Below are 18,945 nucleotides of genomic sequence, written 5' to 3'. Positions count from 1 at the left end.
TCCTATCTCCAAGAGCGTGGCACAACTATTGGTGCCAAATTCGCACCTTCCTATGCAAATCTCTATATGGGATTCTGGGAACTGTGCCACGTTTTTGGAGATGGTAACCCATACAGGAATAACATCAAATACTATGGGCGATATATCAATGATTTGGTACTGGTATGGGATGGAGGTGAACTGTCCATCCACCAGTTTCATTGATATATCCACTGTAACAATCTAAACCTCTACTTCACATTGGAACACAACACATCAAGCATTAACTTTCTTGACGTTACTGTCAAATCCACTTCATCTTCTGTTGAAGTTTAACTTTTCGCAAAGCCACAGCTGGTAACACCATATTACACTCTACATCTTGCCACCCACAGCACACTATTAAATCTAGACCATATGGCCAATTTATACGCACTAAAAGAAACTGTACAAGGGACAGTTCATATCAAAAACATTTGACTGAAACCCAACAAAGGTTACAAGCAAGAGGCTATGATACTCAACTATTGGAACAATCCGCAAAAAAGGCCAATCTAAGAACGAGAAATGAGCTTTTAAATCAGAAAACGAATAACAGACAATTTGGTGAAAGAAAACCCACTTTCATCCCCACTTATAGTTGTGATTATTCCAAGATTTGCAGTATCGTATGTGAATGCCTTCCTATTTTACAAGGAGACAATAAATTGAAACAAGTCCTTATCAATGGTTATGAAAATAGAGATGGCGCAGGTCCTGTTGAATTCTTGTTAAATTTCTTTGTCTGACTCTGCAGATCTTTAATAGTAAAAGAGAAGAGCTTGATGTGTTTGTAATCATTAGATAATGAGTGCAGTATACTCACTCCATAGGTTCTGTATGTTCAGCCCGTCTTAGGAGGCTGAACATACAGAACCTATGGATTGAGTATACTGCGCTCTTATCTAATGATTACAAACACATCAAGCCCTTCTCTTTTACTATTAGAGATCTGCAGAGTCAGACAAAGAAATTTAACAAGAATTCCACAGGACCTGCGCCATCTCTATTTTCATAACGTTGTCCATTACAGTCCTTTGGGAGAGACTGCAAGAAGGCAGCGGTCCGTTACATAAGGAGAGTATTGTTCTTATGTCATTTGCATACAGATTTTTGTGATAACATCTGACATTTTCTGTGCATCAATTGTTTGTGGTACATTCTCAATGGTTGCCATTTTTAAACTCTCAGAGCAAAAACTCTCCGAAATGTGTTGACTCTCTATGCTACCTAAAAAACAACAACACACATGGTTACCCAAAAGAGTTGGTTGTTACAAATGCCACGGTAATGTTTGCAAAACATGTACACACATTAAGACAGGTAACAAATTGACCTAATCTGTTACAGGTAATGAATATGATATCAGATATACCATCAGTTTCAATACAAAGCATGTCAAACATTTGCTAACATGCAAAGGATGCAACAAACAGTATGTTGGGCACACAAAACGTGCCCTTAGAGATAGGGTCTTACAACACCTTAGGGACATTAAAAACCCAGAAAGCAACACACCCATAGCAAAACATTTTCATATGAACATGAGTCTAGAGATGCATTGCTACAAGTACATGGGATAGACCACATACCCAAACATAAGAGGGGGAGATAGGGAGCGCCTCTTAGATCAGAGGGAAGTAATGTGGATCTTCAAATTGCAATGTAAACAACCAGGGGGGGCTTAACTCCATACTGGATGTAAATCTTTTTTTATTGAATTTTATTGATAATGGACATTTAATCTATAACATTAAAACAAATGCATTTGAAAATCCATTTACAACCTCCTTAATCTTTAAGACTTAAGATTTCAATAGGTACACTGTTATACAAGTCTATGTAATATATGTGAAATTGTAGCTTTAAATAATGATTTGCTACCATCAATTAATTACACACAGGTGTTTGCAATAGGGCTTTAAATACTTGCAGGTTTTTGCTCTGCTCCATGCCAGTGAACAAGGGCCAGGGGAGAGCCCGAAACATGTTTGGCTATCAGTCCTAACCTGCACTTTTGGATCTTTTTTACAAGATATGATGAGTCCACAGATTTCATCCTTACTTATGGGATTACACTTCCTGTTTAGCAGGAAGTGGCAAAGAGCACCACAGGAGAGCTGTATATATAGCTCCTCCCCCCCCAGTCATTCTCTTTGCCTGTGTTAGTGATAGGAAGAGGTAAAGTGAGGTGTTAGTTTATATTCTTCAATCAAGAAGTTTGTTATTTTAAAATGGTGCCATTGAGTACTATTTTCCTCAGGGAGAAATCGTCAGTCTATAACTTCCCAAGAGGAGTGGAGACATTTTATTTTTCTGCCCTGATGTTGAGGATCTTAGCAAATGTTATCTAAGATCCATGCTGGTTCCCACAGAGCAGCTGAAGGTAGTGTAAAGAAAAATCTTCATTGTGGAGAACGGTGTCATGCTACAAGCAGCATTGAGGTATGTTCAGTCATTCAGACATAACATAGCTAAGCAAACTGGTGCAATATATAAAGTTTTTATTGCTGCAAACGTTGTTTTGGAGATAACAGAAAAATTGTTGCGCTTTTATTATTTAAAGGTGCAGTACACTTTTTAGTGAAAATTTTTTTGTCTGTAATTTGACTTCAGAGCTCAATATTTCAAGTAAAGAACGACTATTATTGCTATTGCTAGTCTGTTTAACATGTCTGAACTTGAGGAAACTACTTGTTCTATGTGTTTAGATGCCATTGTGGAACCCCCTCTTACTTTTTGTCCCTCATGTACTGAAAGGGCCTTACAATGTAAAGGGCAGATTTTCTTTAAGGAAAATATGTCTAAAGATGCTTCTCAGTCTGATGAGAATCAGTGTATGCCGCTACTTTCTCCCCAAGCGTCACAACCTTTAACGCCCACTCAAGCAACGCCGGGTTCCTCAACCGCATCTACTTCATTTACTCTGCAGGATATGGCTACAGTTATGTCATCTACTCTTACAGAGGTTTTATCTAAGTTGCCAGTGTTACAGGGCAAACGTAGCAGGACAGAAGTCAATTTGATTACTGCGACCTCTGATGCTTTGTTGGATATTTCCGATGTACCCTCTCAGGGATCTGATTTGGGGGTCAGGGAACTTCTGTCTGAGGGGGAACTTTCTGATTCGGGAAGTGTGTTACCTCAGACGGACTCGGACGTCATGTCCTTTAGATTTAAGCTTGAACACCTCCGCCTGTTGCTTCGGGAGGTTTTAGCGACTCTGGATGATTGTGACTCTATTGTGGTACCACCAGAGAAATTGTGTAAGATGGACAAATACCTTGAGGTGCCTGCTTACTGTGATGTTTTTCCGGTTCCTAAGAGAATCTCGGAAATTATTACACGGGAATCGGAAAGACCGGGTATACTGTTCTCACCATCTCCAATTTTAAGAAAATGTATCCCATATCTGACACTGTTTGGGACTCTTGGCAAACAGTCCCTAAGGTGGAAGGATCTATATCTACCCTGGCTAACCATCTTCACGAAGGTTCTAGGGTCCCTTCTGGCGGTTCTCAGGCCGCGGGGTATTGCAGTGGCGCCTTATCTAGACGATAGTCTAATCCAGGCGTCGTCTTACCATCTGACAAAGTCTCATACAGACATGGTGCTGTCCTTTCTGAGGACTCACGGGTGGAAGGTGAATCTAGAAAAGAGTTAATTAATTCCACAGACCAGGGTTCCCTTCCTGGGAACTCTTAATAGATTCCATATCCATGAAAAATTTCTTGACAGAGGTCAGAAAGTTAAAGATCCTGAATACATGCCGAGCCCTTCAGTCCAATCCTCGGCCATCAGTGGCTCAGTGTATGGAGGTAATTGGATTGATGGTGGCGGCAATGGACATCATTCCGTTTGCTCGTTTTCATCTCAGACCGCTACAACTGAACATGCTCAGGCAGTGGAATGGAGATTATGCAAATTTGTATCCTCAGATAGATCTGGATCAGGAGACAAGAGACTCTCTTCTTTGGTGGTTGTCGCTGGATCATCTGTCCCAAGGGACGTGCTTCCGCAGACCCTCATGGTTGATAGTGACAACGGACGCCAGCCTACTAGGTTGGGGGGCAGTCTGGAATTCCCTGAAGGCTCAGGGTGTGTGGACTAGGTCAGAGTCTCTTCTTCCAATCAATATTCTGGAATTGAGAGCAATATTTAATGCGCTTCAGGCTTGGCCCCAGTTGGCTTCGGCCAAATTCATCCGTTTTCAGTCGGACAACATCACGACTGTGGCTTACATCAATCATCAGGGAGAAACAAGAAGTTCCTTAGCGATAACAGAAGTATCCAAGATAATTCGGTGGGTGGAGGCTTACTCTTGTTATCTGTCAGCAATCTACATCCCAGGAGTGGACAACTGGGAAGCGGACTTTTTAAGCAGACAGACGTTTCATCCGGGGGAGTGGGAACTCCATCCGGAGGTCTTTGCCACCCTGATTCTCAGAAGGGGCAGACCGGATTTGGATCTGATGGCGTCTCGTCAGAATGCCAAGCTCCCAAGATACGGATCCAGGTCAAGGGATCCTCAGGCCGAACTGATAGATGCCTTGGCAGTGCCTTGGTTGTTCAACCTAGCTTATGTGTTTCCACTGTTTGCTCTCCTTCCCCGGGTGATTGCTCGGATCAAACAGGAGAGGGCTTCAGTAATTCTAATCGCGCCTGCGTGGCCTCGCAGGACTTGGTATGCCGATCTAGTGGACATGTCCTCTCTGCTGCAGTGGAAGCTTCCATTGAGGCAGGACCTATTTATTCAGGGACCCTTCCAACACCCAAATCTAGTTTCCCTGCAACTGACTGCTTGGAGATTGAACGCTTGATTTTATCTAAGTGGGGGTTCTCTGATTCGGTCATTGATACCTTGATTCAGGCATGTAAGCCTGTTACTAGAAAGATCTATCATAAGATATGGCGTAAATATCTTTACTGGTGCGAATCTAAGGGCTACTCATGGAGTAGAGTTAGGATTCCCAGGATTCTGTCTTTTCTCCAAGAAGGATTGGATAAAGGGTTATCAGCAAGTTCCTTAAAGGGACAAATCTCTGCTTTGTCAATTTTACTACACAAACGTTTGGCAGATGTTCCAGACATTCAGTCTTTTTGTCAGACTCTAACCAGAATTAAGCCTGTGTTTAGACCAATTGCTCCACCCTGGAGTTTGAATTTAGTTCTTAAAGGGACACTGAACCCAAATGTTTTCTTTTGTGATTCAGAAAGAGCATGCAATTTTAAGCAACTTTCTAATTTACTCCTATTATCAATTTTTCTTTGTTCTCTTGCTATCTTTATTTGAAAAAGAAGGCATCTAAGCTTTTTTTGGTTTCAGTACTCTGGACAGCACTTTTTTATTGGTGGATGAATTTATTCACCAATCAGCAAGGACAACCCAGGTTGTTCACCAAAAATGGGCCGGCATCTAAACTTACATTCTTGCATTTCAAATAAAGATACCAAGAGAATGAAAAAAATTTGATAATAGGAGTAAATTAGAAAGTTGCTTAAAATTTCATGCTCAATCTGAATCACGAAAGAATTTTTTTGGGTACAGTGTCCCTTTAATGTTCTTCAAGGGGTTCCATTTGAACCCATGCATTCCATAGATATTAAGTTGTTATATTGGAAGGTTTTATTTTTGGTTGCTATTTCTTCTGCTCGTAGAGTTTCTGAGCTTTCAGCATTACAATGTGACTCGCCTTATCTTCCATTCTGATAAGGTGGTTTTACATACCAAACCTGGTTTCCTTCCTAAGGTTGTTTCTAATAAGAATATTAATCAGGAAATTATTGTTCCTTCATTATGTCCTAATCCTTCTTCTAAGAAGGAGCGTCTGTTGTATAACTTGGACGTAGTCCGTGCCCTGAAGTTTTACTTGCAGGCGACTAAGGAATTTCGTCAATCATCTTCATTATTTGTTTTTTTTCCCCTCTGTTTTTAAGGCTTCTATGTTTTTTTAAAACAAGCTCAATAAAGAAATACCTTTTATACTTCTACTCCTGAATGAAGTACCAGGAGGTGCAGTGCAATCTATGGTTGGTCTATATATATCACACACACAGTTTTCATAGATAAATCAAAAAAATAAAAATTATTTCTGTAATCAGAATTACAGCAAAAATGGTAAAAATGTTCCCTTCGGGCAAGATTTTCTCTGAAATTCCCAGTAGCAAAGGGGTTAAAACAATACATTTTTGATAAATATAATTAACTATCACTTTATGTAAGATAGGCAAACAAGATGGGAAAAGAAAAGTGTGTAACCTCTTTAACATAACCTTCAAATTTGTGTAGGTATGCTTCACTGGGACTAAATCTTAGGCATGTGTGTTCGGCAGTTTTGTTAGCTACCGAATGCGGAAGAAGGGGCTGCTTGCGCCATTCGGCTCTTTTCGGATCTGGGTTTCTTCTTGTGAATGTGCAACACGCTAAGATCTGGATTTGCACAGATCTTAGTGTTCTGCGTTTTCACAAGAAGAAATTAAACTCCAAAAAAAGGTGAATGTAACGAGCGGCCATCTTCTTCCACATTAGGTGACTACCAAAACTGCAGAATGCACATACCTAATAAATCTAATAGTTTTTGTTTTTTTATTGAAATAATGTGCTTTATTTGCTTAAAGGGACACTGTACCCAAAAAAATTCTTCCGTGATTCAGAATGAGCATGAAATTTTAAGCAACTTTCTAATTTACTCCTATTATCAAATTTTGTTCATTCTCTTGGTATCTTTATTTGAAATGCAAGAATGTAAGTTTAGATGCCGGCCCATTTTTGGTGAACAACCTGGGTTTTCCTTGCTGATTGGTGGATATATTCATCCACCAATAAAAAAGTGCGGTCCAGAGTACTGAAACCAAAAAGAATCTTAGATGCCTTCTTTTTCAAATAATGATAGCAAGAGAACGAAGAAAAAATGATAATAGGAGTAAATTATAAAGTTGCTTAAAATTGCATGCTCTTTCTGAATTACAAAAGAAAAAATTTGGGTTCAGTGTCCCTTTAAAGGGATAGTCTACACCAGAATTTTTATTGTTTTAAAAGATAGATAATCCCTTTATTACCCATTCCCCAGTTTTGCATAACCAACACAGTTATATTAATATACTTTTAACCTCTGTGATTATCTTGTATTTAAGCCTCTGCAAACTGCCCGTTTATTTCAGTTCTTTTGACAGACTGGCAGTTTAGCCAATCACAGCCTGCTCCCAGATAACTTCACGTGCACGAGCACAGTGTTATCTATATGAAACACATGAACTAACACCCTCTAGTGGTGAAAAACTGTTAAAATGCATTCTGAAAAGAGGTGGCCTTCAAGGTCTAAGAAATTAGCATATGAACCTCCTAGGTTAAGCTTTCAACTAAGAATACCAAGAGAACAAAGCAAAATTGGTGATAAAAGTACATTGGCAAATTGTTTAAAATGACATGCCCTATCTGAATCATGAACGTTTATTTTGGCCTAGACTGTCCCTTTTAAGGAGTATGACAACAATGAATGCAAAAGAAATATGCTTTGCGCAATAGCATTAAAGGGACATAAAAAACAAAAAAAATCTTTTACAATTCAGATAGAAGGTAGCTTTGTTTTGTTTGTTTTTTAAACTTTTTTATTGAGGATTTGCATGATATAAATAACAAGCGTATGCAGGAATACGCAATGCATTTATTATGCTTACATGGATATATTGTTTAGAGACATGTTTGTGCATCCTAAATCGCTGTCCTCATTTTTTTAGTCCCCTTTTGATGTAAATGCAGACCACTTTTGTAGTTTTGGGCCTTCCACTTTCAAGTCAGAACATGAAGTTAAGGGTTATATAGTAATAAAACAAAATATCAGAAAAGAAAATATAGCTATAAGATTCAAATGTTATGAAATATGCTAGATAGGAGCCATAACTGATCTATACAAAATTTATATGAAAATAAAGATAAGTTGTGTCCTGCTCGGACTTATGTCCCCCTGTGAGCTACAGAGTTTATTAACTGATGAGCTTTATGTAAGGGGTGATATAATATGCTAGGTACAGTATATAGGGTGTATAAGGGGATATCACAACGGGAAATTAGGAACGTTAGGTAAGAGGGTTAAGTATCCAGGCAACAATACCATGATAAAGAAAAACACAAGTGGCATCACAGTCTCTCATTTATTGAGACTTCAAATGGTGTTTATGTCCCTTACCTGCAGCTTCGGCCGCTAACCACAGGCAAAGTGCTTATATCTCCTCTGTTTTACATTTATAACATATAATGACTGAGATAACTATCATGCCTGTATTTAACAGTAGAAAGTATTGCCAGGTCTACTGCTTCGGTATGGTGACTTTAACTATAACAGATAAATACATTTTTCTAGTTAAAATTATGCATGAAATAACTTTTTAAATAATTAACTGTGCAACTTCAAACTGTCTACTCATAGTTCCTTTAAGTGTCCAACTGTTATGGGTCGAGACTCATGAGTATGGTGAACCCTGTTTTTAGGGTCATATAACTTCGTCATCCCAAGGGTTTAAAGTAGGAAAGCGCCTTAGTAAGGGTTTGGAAGTTCCCTTGTAAAGGTTTGTTAAGATATTCCTGAGTGGAGTGATGTCTTGAGGTAGCCTCATGTGTTGTCCCTCCGTGAGCTCCAGTTAAGTGAGCCGTACTAGTTGTTTTATGTAGGGCCTCAGCAAGATTGCTGTTATCTACCATCAGCACAGCTGTTAGCGCAGACATTGGGCAAATTATTTTTGTCAATGCAGTCCTCTGAGAGCCCCCTACAAACCCCCGGGGAGCCGCACCTACTGGTGCTTGTCTTCCCGTCTGCAGAGATCCTTCTAAAGCACCTGATGGAGCGATGATTAGTGTTGTTGCGCTTGGTATAGCATGCTTCATAATAAGTTCTGCGTAGAGGCCGTCCGACACCTCCGGAGGCTCCATGCCACGCTGCGATCTATGCGGTGATGCTGCCATGTGTTGAGGTCCCTTCTCCATGGTATTGCTCATGGTGAGCTTGGTTTCTTTTTGTTCCTCTGTCGGATTTGATGCTACCCCATTAGGGCGATATTGGGACATTAAAGGGACAGTATACTATAAAATTGTTTTTCCCTTAATGTGTTTCCAATTACTTTTTTTTTACCAGCTGCATAGTATATAATTATGAGATTTGCTTTTTTTTAAGGCTTATTTGTGTATATGAATTAGCTGATTTTGTGTTTTTTAATCCACAACCTAATAAAATAGGTTGAGCTTGTAGGTATAACCAGATCTCATTACATTATCACATTGTGTACATATACATGCTTCTTTATCTTATATATGTCCATAAACCAATCACCAATACTTGCAGAGAACAATGGAAAAATTTACATTTTATTACCCTATCTCTTCTATAACCCGCCTGGGGTGTAATTTCTTTTACTGGCTGTGTTAACACAGCTTGGCCTGGAGGCCAAAAACTTTCAGGATGGGTGGGGATACTACAGGCTAAATAAACTATTTCATATGTCAATATAAGGTTAATAGTAATACTTGTAAACAATTTAATACACTCCAGCAGCTGAAGTGGATCATTGAGAACATTTTTGAGTAAACTGTCCCTTTAAGTAATCGAGTGGAGCTTTGTTAATGAGTTTCTGACATAATGTTTCGAATTTGTGCCATTGAATACTTAGGATGTCTTGTTTAGTGATATTCCCTGATAAAACCATTTTGATTGTAGCTCTTTACTAGCCTCCTCTTCTTAGATCTTTTGAGTAAAAGTGATAGAGTCCTAGCAGGTTTGGCGATTTGGTCTGTTATGGCTAAGTACGTCGCTTTACCGAGTGGGTGACGCCGCCTATATTGAGCCGCCGCTCTAGGCCTTAGATGCCTGTGTCAGGCCTCCGGTGTCAAAAATACAGCGTTAAAATAATTTTATATGGCCCCTCAGGTGATGGAGGACTTCAGCTTTCTGAAAAAGGGGTTTTCCTGTAAATGTTCTCCTTTAATCGGCGGTTTATTGAAGATTCTACTGGAGCTCTGAGAAGTGTGACCGCTCCAGATTGCTGTGCAGATATGCCCCCCCCCCCCATCTAATAGTTTTTAAACTATGTGTCATGCTCGGCAAGCCAGTTCAGGGATTTGGAGCTCATATGTAGAGGTGTCAGTCTTAGTCCTATCTTGAGCACTAAAAGGGGTTAGTGGAATGGGCTTTTTTTTAAAGGAATTATTACCCCTTTAAGGCATGGTAGCAAAGAAACAGATAAGGTAAGTTTTTATTGTACAGGAAAAATGTTCAGATTCTTTAAACAGGATAGGCTGCAGTAATGCCAACACCGGAGACGAAGTCAGAAGGTGTGCCCACTCTATGGCCGGTATATGGATTGCCCACTCTAAGGCCAGAGTGCCCACTCGAGGGCTGAGGACAGGAGTGCCCACTCTTAGACCGAAAGTGCACACTCTGGAACTGGGGTGCCCACTCCATGTTGAGGATTGCAATGTCCACTTTGAGGGCTGAAGCAGGAGACTGATGCTTGGCAGACACCCTCTACAAGGCTTTGAGTACTGGAGCAGAATACTGGTGCTTGGTAGATGCCCTCTGCAAGACTTGGTACTGGAGCTGGATACTGTTGCTTGGCAGATTCCCTCTGTATACTGGTGTGTGGCAGATGCCTTCTGCAGGGCTTGGGTACTGTAGCAGGGCACCACTGAGAAAAGTAGTTATACTGGATACACTGGTAGCTGTGACAGGCTCGCAACAAGAGGATGGTCTGAAGACAAACCGAGGGTCAGATAAGTCACCAAACACAGGGCGAATCTGGAAGAGTAGTCGAAAACAAGCCAAGTTCAGTGTACCAGAGAAGCTGTCCAATCCTTTGTCTAACACAGGGGATTAAATAGAAAAGTAAGGAGACAAGCCGGGTGTAAGAGCCAGAAGGTTCTCCAGAACAACTTGGATACAGACACAGGCCAGAGGCCCACAAAGTCAGAGCAGGGATTGGCCAGTGAGACAGCCTTTTAAAGCACTGCTGATTGTGTAACTACCTGCAGATGGCAAGCAGGTAGAGCCAGAGAGCTAGCCCGTGCAGGCAGCATGTCTCCAGGAAAAGCAGCAGAATCTAGAGCCCTCTGATGACACAGGGATATAGAGGAAAATTCTGCAAACCTGGAGTCCTACAGGCCCAATTATCAAGCTCTGTACGGAGCTTGAAGGGCCGTGTTTCTGGCGAGTCTTCAGACTCGCCAGAAACACAAGTTATGAAGCAGCGGTCTAAAGACCGCTGCTCCATAACCCTGTCCGCCTGCTCTGAGCAGGCGGACAGGAATCACCGGAAATCAACCCGATCGAATACGATCGGGTTGATTGACAGCTCCCTGCTGGCGGCCGATTGGCCGCGAGTCAGCAGGGGCCGGCGTTGCACCAGCAGCTCTTGTGAGCTGCTGGTGCAATGTTAAATGTGGAGAGCGTATTGCTCTCCGCATTTAGCGAGGTCTTGCGGACCTGATCCGCAGTGTCGGATCAGGTCCGCAAGCCCTTTGATAAATGGGCCCCCTAGACTCAATCCCGGGCACTGTTGTGGAACTACGGGAGATTAATAACCAGTCATGGAAAGGCAATTAATCACAGCTACTTGCTGCCATATAAACACTGTTCAACACAAGCAACTCCAGCCAATTTACTTCCATTATCAAAATGTGCACAATATTTTTATTGGCACACTTTCTGAGGAACCGGAGCATGTGCAAGAGTCTGCAGTGCTTGTGTTTGGCTAATAGCTGTCACATGATACAGGGGCAAGGGGACAATGAAAGTAACATTATACATTTGTTGATTATGCAATTCTACTATATTTAAAGGGACATAAAACCCCAAAAATATATTTCTCCAACATAGGTGTGTCCGGTCCACGGCGTCATCCTTACTTGTGGGATATTCTCTTCCCCAACAGGAAATGGCAAAGAGCCCAGCAAAGCTGGTCACATGATCCCTCCTAGGCTCCGCCTACCCCAGTCATTCTCTTTGCCGTTGTACAGGCAACATCTCCACGGAGATGGCTTAGAGTTTTTTAGTGTTTAACTGTAGTTTTTATTATTCAATCAAGAGTTTGTTATTTTGAAATAGTGCTGGTATGTACTATTTACTCAGAAACAGAAAAGAGATGAAGATTTCTGTTTGTATGAGGAAAATGATTTTAGCAACCGTCACTAAAATCCATGACTGTTCCACACAGGACTGTTGAGAGCAATTAACTTCAGTTGGGGGAACAGTGAGCAGTCTCTTGCTGCTTGAGGTATGACACATTCTAACAAGACGATGTAATGCTGGAAGCTGTCATTTTCCCTATGGGATCCGGTAAGCCATGTTTATTAAGATCGTAAATAAGGGCTTCACAAGGGCTTATTAAGACTGTAGACTTTTTCTGGGCTAAATCGATTCATTATTAACACATATTTAGCCTTGAGGAATCATTTATTCTGGGTATTTTGATATAATAATATCGGCAGGCACTGTTTTAGACACCTTATTCTTTAGGGGCTTTCCCAAATCATAGGCAGAGCCTCATTTTCGCGCCGGTGTTGCGCACTTGTTTTTGAGAGGCATGACATGCAGTCGCATGTGAGAGGAGCTCTGATACTTAGAAAAGACTTTCTGAAGGCGTCATTTGGTATCGTATTCCCCTTTGGGCTTGGTTGGGTCTCAGCAAAGCAGATACCAGGGACTGTAAAGGGGTTAAAGTTAAAAACGGCTCCGGTTCCGTTATTTTAAGGGTTAAAGCTTCCAAATTTGGTGTGCAATACTTTTAAGGCTTTAAGACACTGTGGTGAAAATTTGGTGAATTTTGAACAATTCCTTCATGTTTTTTCGCAATTGCAGTAATAAAGTGTGTTCAGTTTAAAATTTAAAGTGACAGTAACGGTTTTATTTTAAAACGTTTTTTGTACTTTGTTATCAAGTTTATGCCTGTTTAACATGTCTGAACTACCAGATAGACTGTGTTCTGAATGTGGGGAAGCCAGAATTCCCATTCATTTAAATAAATGTGATTTATGTGACAATGACAATGATGCCCAAGATGATTCCTCAAGTGAGGGGAGTAAGCATGGTACTGCATCATTCCCTCCTTCGTCTACACGAGTCTTGCCCACTCAGGAGGCCCCTAGTACATCTAGCGCGCCAATACTCCTTACTATGCAACAATTAACGGCTGTAATGGATAATTCTGTCAAAAACATTTTAGCCAAAATGAACACTTATCAGCGTAAGCGCGACTGCTCTGTTTTAGATACTGAAGAGCATGACGACGCTGATAATAATGGTTCTGAAGGGCCCCTAACCCAGTCTGATGGGGCCAGGGAGGTTTTGTCTGAGGGAGAAATTACTGATTCAGGGAACATTTCTCAACAAGCTGAACCTGATGTGATTACGTTTAAATTTAAGTTGGAACATCTCCGCATTCTGCTTAAGGAGGTATTATCCACTCTGGATGATTGTGACAAGTTGGTCATCCCAGAGAAACTATGTAAAATGGACAAGTTCCTAGAGGTCCCGGGGCTCCCAGAAGCTTTTCCTATACCCAAGCGGGTGGCGGACATTGTTAATAAAGAATGGGAAAGGCCCGGTATTCCTTTCGTCCCTCCCCCCATATTTAAAAAATTGTTTCCTATGGTCGACCCCAGAAAGGACTTATGGAAGACAGTCCCCAAGGTCGAGGGAGCGGTTTCCACTTTAAACAAACGCACCACTATACCCATAGAGGATAGTTGTGCTTTCAAAGATCCTATGGATAAAAAATTAGAAGGTTTACTTAAAAAGATGTTTGTTCAGCAGGGTTACCTTCTACAACCAATTTCATGCATTGTCCCTGTAGCTACAGCCGCATGTTTCTGGTTCGATGAGCTGATAAAGGCGGTCGATAGTGATTCTCCTCCTTATGAGGAGATTATGGACAGAATCAATGCTCTCAAATTGGCTAATTCTTTCACCCTAGACGCCACTTTGCAATTGACTAGGTTAGCGGCTAAGAATTCTGGGTTTGCTATTGTGGCGCGCAGAGCGCTTTGGTTGAAATCTTGGTCAGCTGATGCGTCTTCCAAGAACAAGCTACTTAACATTCCTTTCAAGGGGAAAACGCTGTTTGGCCCTGACTTGAAAGAGATTATCTCTGATATCACTGGGGGTAAGGGCCACGCCCTTCCTCAGGATCGGCCTTTCAAGGCAAAAAATAAACCTAATTTTCGTCCCTTTCGTAGAAATGGACCAGCCCAAAGTGCTACGTCCTCTAAGCAAGAGGGTAATACTTCTCAAGCCAAGCCAGCTTGGAGACCAATGCAAGGCTGGAACAAGGGAAAGCAGGCCAAGAAACCTGCCACTGCTACCAAGACAGCATGAAATGTTGGCCCCCGATCCGGGACCGGATCTGGTGGGGGGCAGACTCTCTCTCTTCGCTCAGGCTTGGGCAAGAGATGTTCTGGATCCTTGGGCGCTAGAAATAGTCTCCCAAGGTTATCTTCTGGAATTCAAGGGGCTTCCCCCAAGGGGGAGGTTCCACAGGTCTCAGTTGTCTTCAGACCACATAAAAAGACAGGCATTCTTACATTGTGTAGAAGACCTGTTAAAAATGGGAGTGATTCATCCTGTTCCATTAAGAGAACAAGGGATGGGGTTCTACTCCAATCTGTTCATAGTTCCCAAAAAAGAGGGAACGTTCAGACCAATCTTAGATCTCAAGATCTTAAACAAGTTTCTCAAGGTTCCATCGTTCAAGATGGAAACCATTCGAACTATTCTTCCTTCCATCCAGGAAGGTCAATTCATGACCACAGTGGATTTAAAGGATGCGTATCTACATATTCCTATCCACAAGGAACATCATCGGTTCCTAAGGTTCGCATTCCTGGACAAGCATTACCAGTTCGTGGCGCTTCCTTTCGGATTAGCCACTGCTCCAAGGATTTTCACAAAGGTACTAGGGTCCCTTCTAGCTGTGCTAAGACCAAGGGGCATTGCTGTAGTACCTTACTTGGACGACATTCTGATTCAAGCGTCGTCCCTTCCTCAAGCAAAGGCTCACACGGACATTGTCCTGGCCTTTCTCAGATCTCACGGATGGAAAGTGAACGTGGAAAAGAGTTCTCTATCTCCGTCAACAAGGGTTCCCTTCTTGGGAACAATAATAGACTCCTTAGAAATGAGGATTTTTCTGACAGAGGCCAGAAAAACAAAACTTCTAGACTCTTGTCGGATACTTCATTCCGTTCCTCTTCCTTCCATAGCGCAGTGCATGGAAGTGATCGGTTTGATGGTAGCGGCAATGGACATAGTTCCTTTTGCGCGCATTCATCTAAGACCATTACAACTGTGCATGCTCAGTCAGTGGAATGGGGACTATACAGACTTGTCTCCGAAGATACAAGTAAATCAGAGGACCAGAGACTCACTCCGTTGGTGGCTGTCCCTGGACAACCTGTCACAAGGGATGACATTCCGCAGACCGGAGTGGGTCATCGTCACGACCGACGCCAGTCTGATGGGCTGGGGCGCGGTCTGGGGATCCCTGAAAGCTCAGGGTCTTTGGTCTCGGGAAGAATCTCTTCTACCGATAAATATTCTGGAACTGAGAGCGATATTCAATGCTCTCAAGGCTTGGCCTCAGCTAGCGAGGGCCAAGTTCATACGGTTTCAATCAGACAACATGACAACTGTTGCGTACATCAACCATCAGGGGGGAACAAGGAGTTCCCTAGCGATGGAAGAAGTGACCAAAATCATTCTATGGGCGGAGTCTCACTCCTGCCACCTGTCTGCTATCCACATCCCAGGAGTGGAAAATTGGGAAGCGGATTTTCTGAGTCGTCAGACATTGCATCCGGGGGAGTGGGAACTCCATCCGGAAATCTTTGCCCAAGTCACTCAGCTGTGGGGCATTCCAGACATGGATCTGATGGCCTCTCGTCAGAACTTCAAAGTTCCTTGCTACGGGTCCAGATCCAGGGATCCCAAGGCGGCTCTAGTGGATGCACTAGTAGCACCTTGGACCTTCAAACTAGCTTATGTGTTCCCGCCGTTTCCTCTCATCCCCAGGCTGGTAGCCAGGATCAATCAGGAGAGGGCGTCGGTGATCTTGATAGCTCCTGCGTGGCCACGCAGGACTTGGTATGCAGATCTGGTGAATATGTCATCGGCTTCACCTTGGAAGCTACCTTTGAGACGAGATCTTCTTGTTCAGGGTCCGTTCGAACATCCGAATCTGGTTTCACTCCAGCTGACTGCTTGGAGATTGAACGCTTGATCTTATCGAAGCGAGGGTTCTCAGATTCTGTTATCGATACTCTTGTTCAGGCCAGAAAGCCTGTAACTAGAAAGATTTACCACAAAATTTGGAAAAAATATATCTGTTGGTGTGAATCTAAAGGATTCCCTTGGGACAAGGTTAAGATTCCTAAGATTCTATCCTTCCTTCAAGAAGGATTGGAAAAAGGATTATCTGCTAGTTCCCTGAAGGGACAGATTTCTGCCTTGTCTGTGTTACTTCACAAAAAGCTGGCAGCTGTGCCAGATGTTCAAGCCTTTGTTCAGGCTCTGGTTAGAATTAAGCCTGTTTACAAACCTTTGACTCCTCCTTGGAGTCTCAACTTAGTTCTTTCAGTTCTTCAGGGGGTTCCGTTTGAACCCTTACATTCCGTTGATATTAAGTTATTATCTTGGAAAGTTTTGTTTTTAGTTGCAATTTCTTCTGCTAGAAGAGTTTCAGAATTATCTGCTCTGCAGTGTTCTCCTCCTTATCTGGTGTTCCATGCAGATAAGGTGGTTTTACGTACTAAACCTGGTTTTCTTCCAAAAGTTGTTTCTAACAAAAACATTAACCAGGAGATTATCGTACCTTCTCTGTGTCCGAAACCAGTTTCAAAGAAGGAACGTTTGTTGCACAATTTGGATGTTGTTCGCGCTCTAAAATTCTATTTAGATGCTACAAAGGATTTTAGACAAACATCTTCCTTGTTTGTTGTTTATTCCGGTAAAAGGAGAGGTCAAAAAGCAACTTCTACCTCTCTCTCTTTTTGGATTAAAAGCATCATCAGATTGGCTTACGAGACTGCCGGACGGCAGCCTCCTGAAAGAATCACAGCTCACTCCACTAGGGCTGTGGCTTCCACATGGGCCTTCAAGAACGAGGCTTCTGTTGATCAGATATGTAGGGCAGCGACTTGGTCTTCACTGCACACTTTTACCAAATTTTACAAGTTTGATACTTTTGCTTCTTCTGAGGCTATTTTTGGGAGAAAGGTTTTGCAAGCCGTGGTGCCTTCCATTTAGGTGACCTGATTTGCTCCCTCCCTTCATCCGTGTCCTAAAGCTTTGGTATTGGTTCCCACAAGTAAGGATGACGCCGTGGACCGGACACACCTATGTTGGAGAAAACAGAATTTATGTTTACCTGATAAATTACTTTCTCCAACGGTGTGTCCGGTCCACGGCCCGCCCTGGTTTTTTTAATCAGGTCTGATAATTTATTTTCTTTAACTACAGTCACCACGGTACCATATGGTTTCTCCTATGCAAATATTCCTCCTTAACGTCGGTCGAATGACTGGGGTAGGCGGAGCCTAGGAGGGATCATGTGACCAGCTTTGCTGGGCTCTTTGCCATTTCCTGTTGGGGAAGAGAATATCCCACAAGTAAGGATGACGCCGTGGACCGGACACACCGTTGGAGAAAGTAATTTATCAGGTAAACATAAATTCTGTTTTCATGATTCAAATAGAGCATTCAATTTTAAACAACTTTCTAATGTACTTCTATCAAATTGTATTTGTTATCTTGGTATCTTTTGTTGATAAACAGGGAGGTAAGCTCAGGAGTATGCACGTGTCTGGAGCATTATATGGCAGCAGTTTGGTTAGAATGTTATCCATATGCAATAGCACTAGATGGCAGCACTATTTCCTGCCATGTACTGCTCCAGACACCGACCTATGTATCTCTTTAACAAAGAATAACATAAGAATGAAGGAAACTTGGTAATAGAAGTAAACTGGATTTTTTTTAATTGTATGCTCTGTCTGAATCACTAAAGAAAGTGTTTGGGTTTCATATCCCAGGCCAAATGAAATAAAGGCATCTCTGACGCTTCTTTGACATAATCCTCAGACTTGAATAGATATTCTTCACTGGAATACAATCATTTAGGCCTCCCAAGTCTAGAAGCTTTTCCAACTGTGGGAGCCACAGAAAGGCAACTAACAATGCAAGCATCATGGCTACTTGCTCCCACATTGCCTTTTTTGTCTATCTTACCATATACAAGGGTATTTTAATACACCCAGTAGCACCTTTATTTTACAAAACAATATACCAAATACACTTCTGAAATATGTGCAGGCAATGGGACTCCGTACTTTACAAGAGCAGACGGCCTCCCAATTTATAAATTGCTCCAACAAAGGATATCTAAATAATGAAGCAAATTAAATAATTGAAGTCAATTTGAAAGTTGTTTAAAATAGTATGCAGTATCCGAATAATGAAAAACAAATTGGGTTTCTTGTTTAAGGTGCACACTATAAGTTTTTATTTCATAATCATTACCTCACTATTATTATTATTACATGAATGAATGTAAATCGCATAAAAATGCTCACCTGTTCATCCACTTATTCATTTTTATTTTCCGTGTAATTTTAGGTTGTGCTGCCCCAGCTCCCCAGAGAAAAGGCTTCTGGGTGAATCCTTTGTCCCACAAGAAGCAGTAGCAGTGGATATGTTTCCCCACACGGCTCACTGTGAGCTAGTCCTGCGTCTTACTAGATGACATCTTGGATTATGATGAAAACACAAAAACCGCAAACTTCTACAAGATACTGACCCCTGTCCTGCAAATGTTTCATAAATTAAAATAGACATTTCCCCATATCTTAATGAATATGTTCCGTAAAATAAGAAATTAATTGGAATGATTTAG

At 41.7% G+C, this 18,945-nt stretch overlaps 1 protein-coding gene across 3 annotated transcripts in view; it reads left to right on the top strand.

The window, feature by feature from the left end:
• The window catches only part of TRMT2B (tRNA methyltransferase 2 homolog B), a 58,504-nt gene extending 39,573 nt beyond the window's left edge, over positions 1 to 18,931 (top strand). For all 3 annotated transcript variants that reach the window (XM_053698961.1, XM_053698963.1, XM_053698962.1), the window contains exon 13: positions 18,669 to 18,931. In XM_053698961.1, the coding sequence (XP_053554936.1) occupies positions 18,669 to 18,795 (127 nt within the window). In that variant the 3' untranslated portion in view covers positions 18,796 to 18,931. The remainder of the gene's footprint in view (positions 1 to 18,668) is intronic.
• The last annotated feature ends 14 nt before the right edge of the window (positions 18,932 to 18,945 follow it).

The sequence above is a fragment of the Bombina bombina genome, chromosome 1 (assembly GCF_027579735.1).
Source record: "Bombina bombina isolate aBomBom1 chromosome 1, aBomBom1.pri, whole genome shotgun sequence".
In the NCBI taxonomy this organism is placed as follows: Eukaryota; Metazoa; Chordata; class Amphibia; order Anura; family Bombinatoridae; genus Bombina; species Bombina bombina.
Note: the sequence above shows the minus strand (reverse complement) of the source record. Positions and strands in the feature narration are given on the sequence as shown.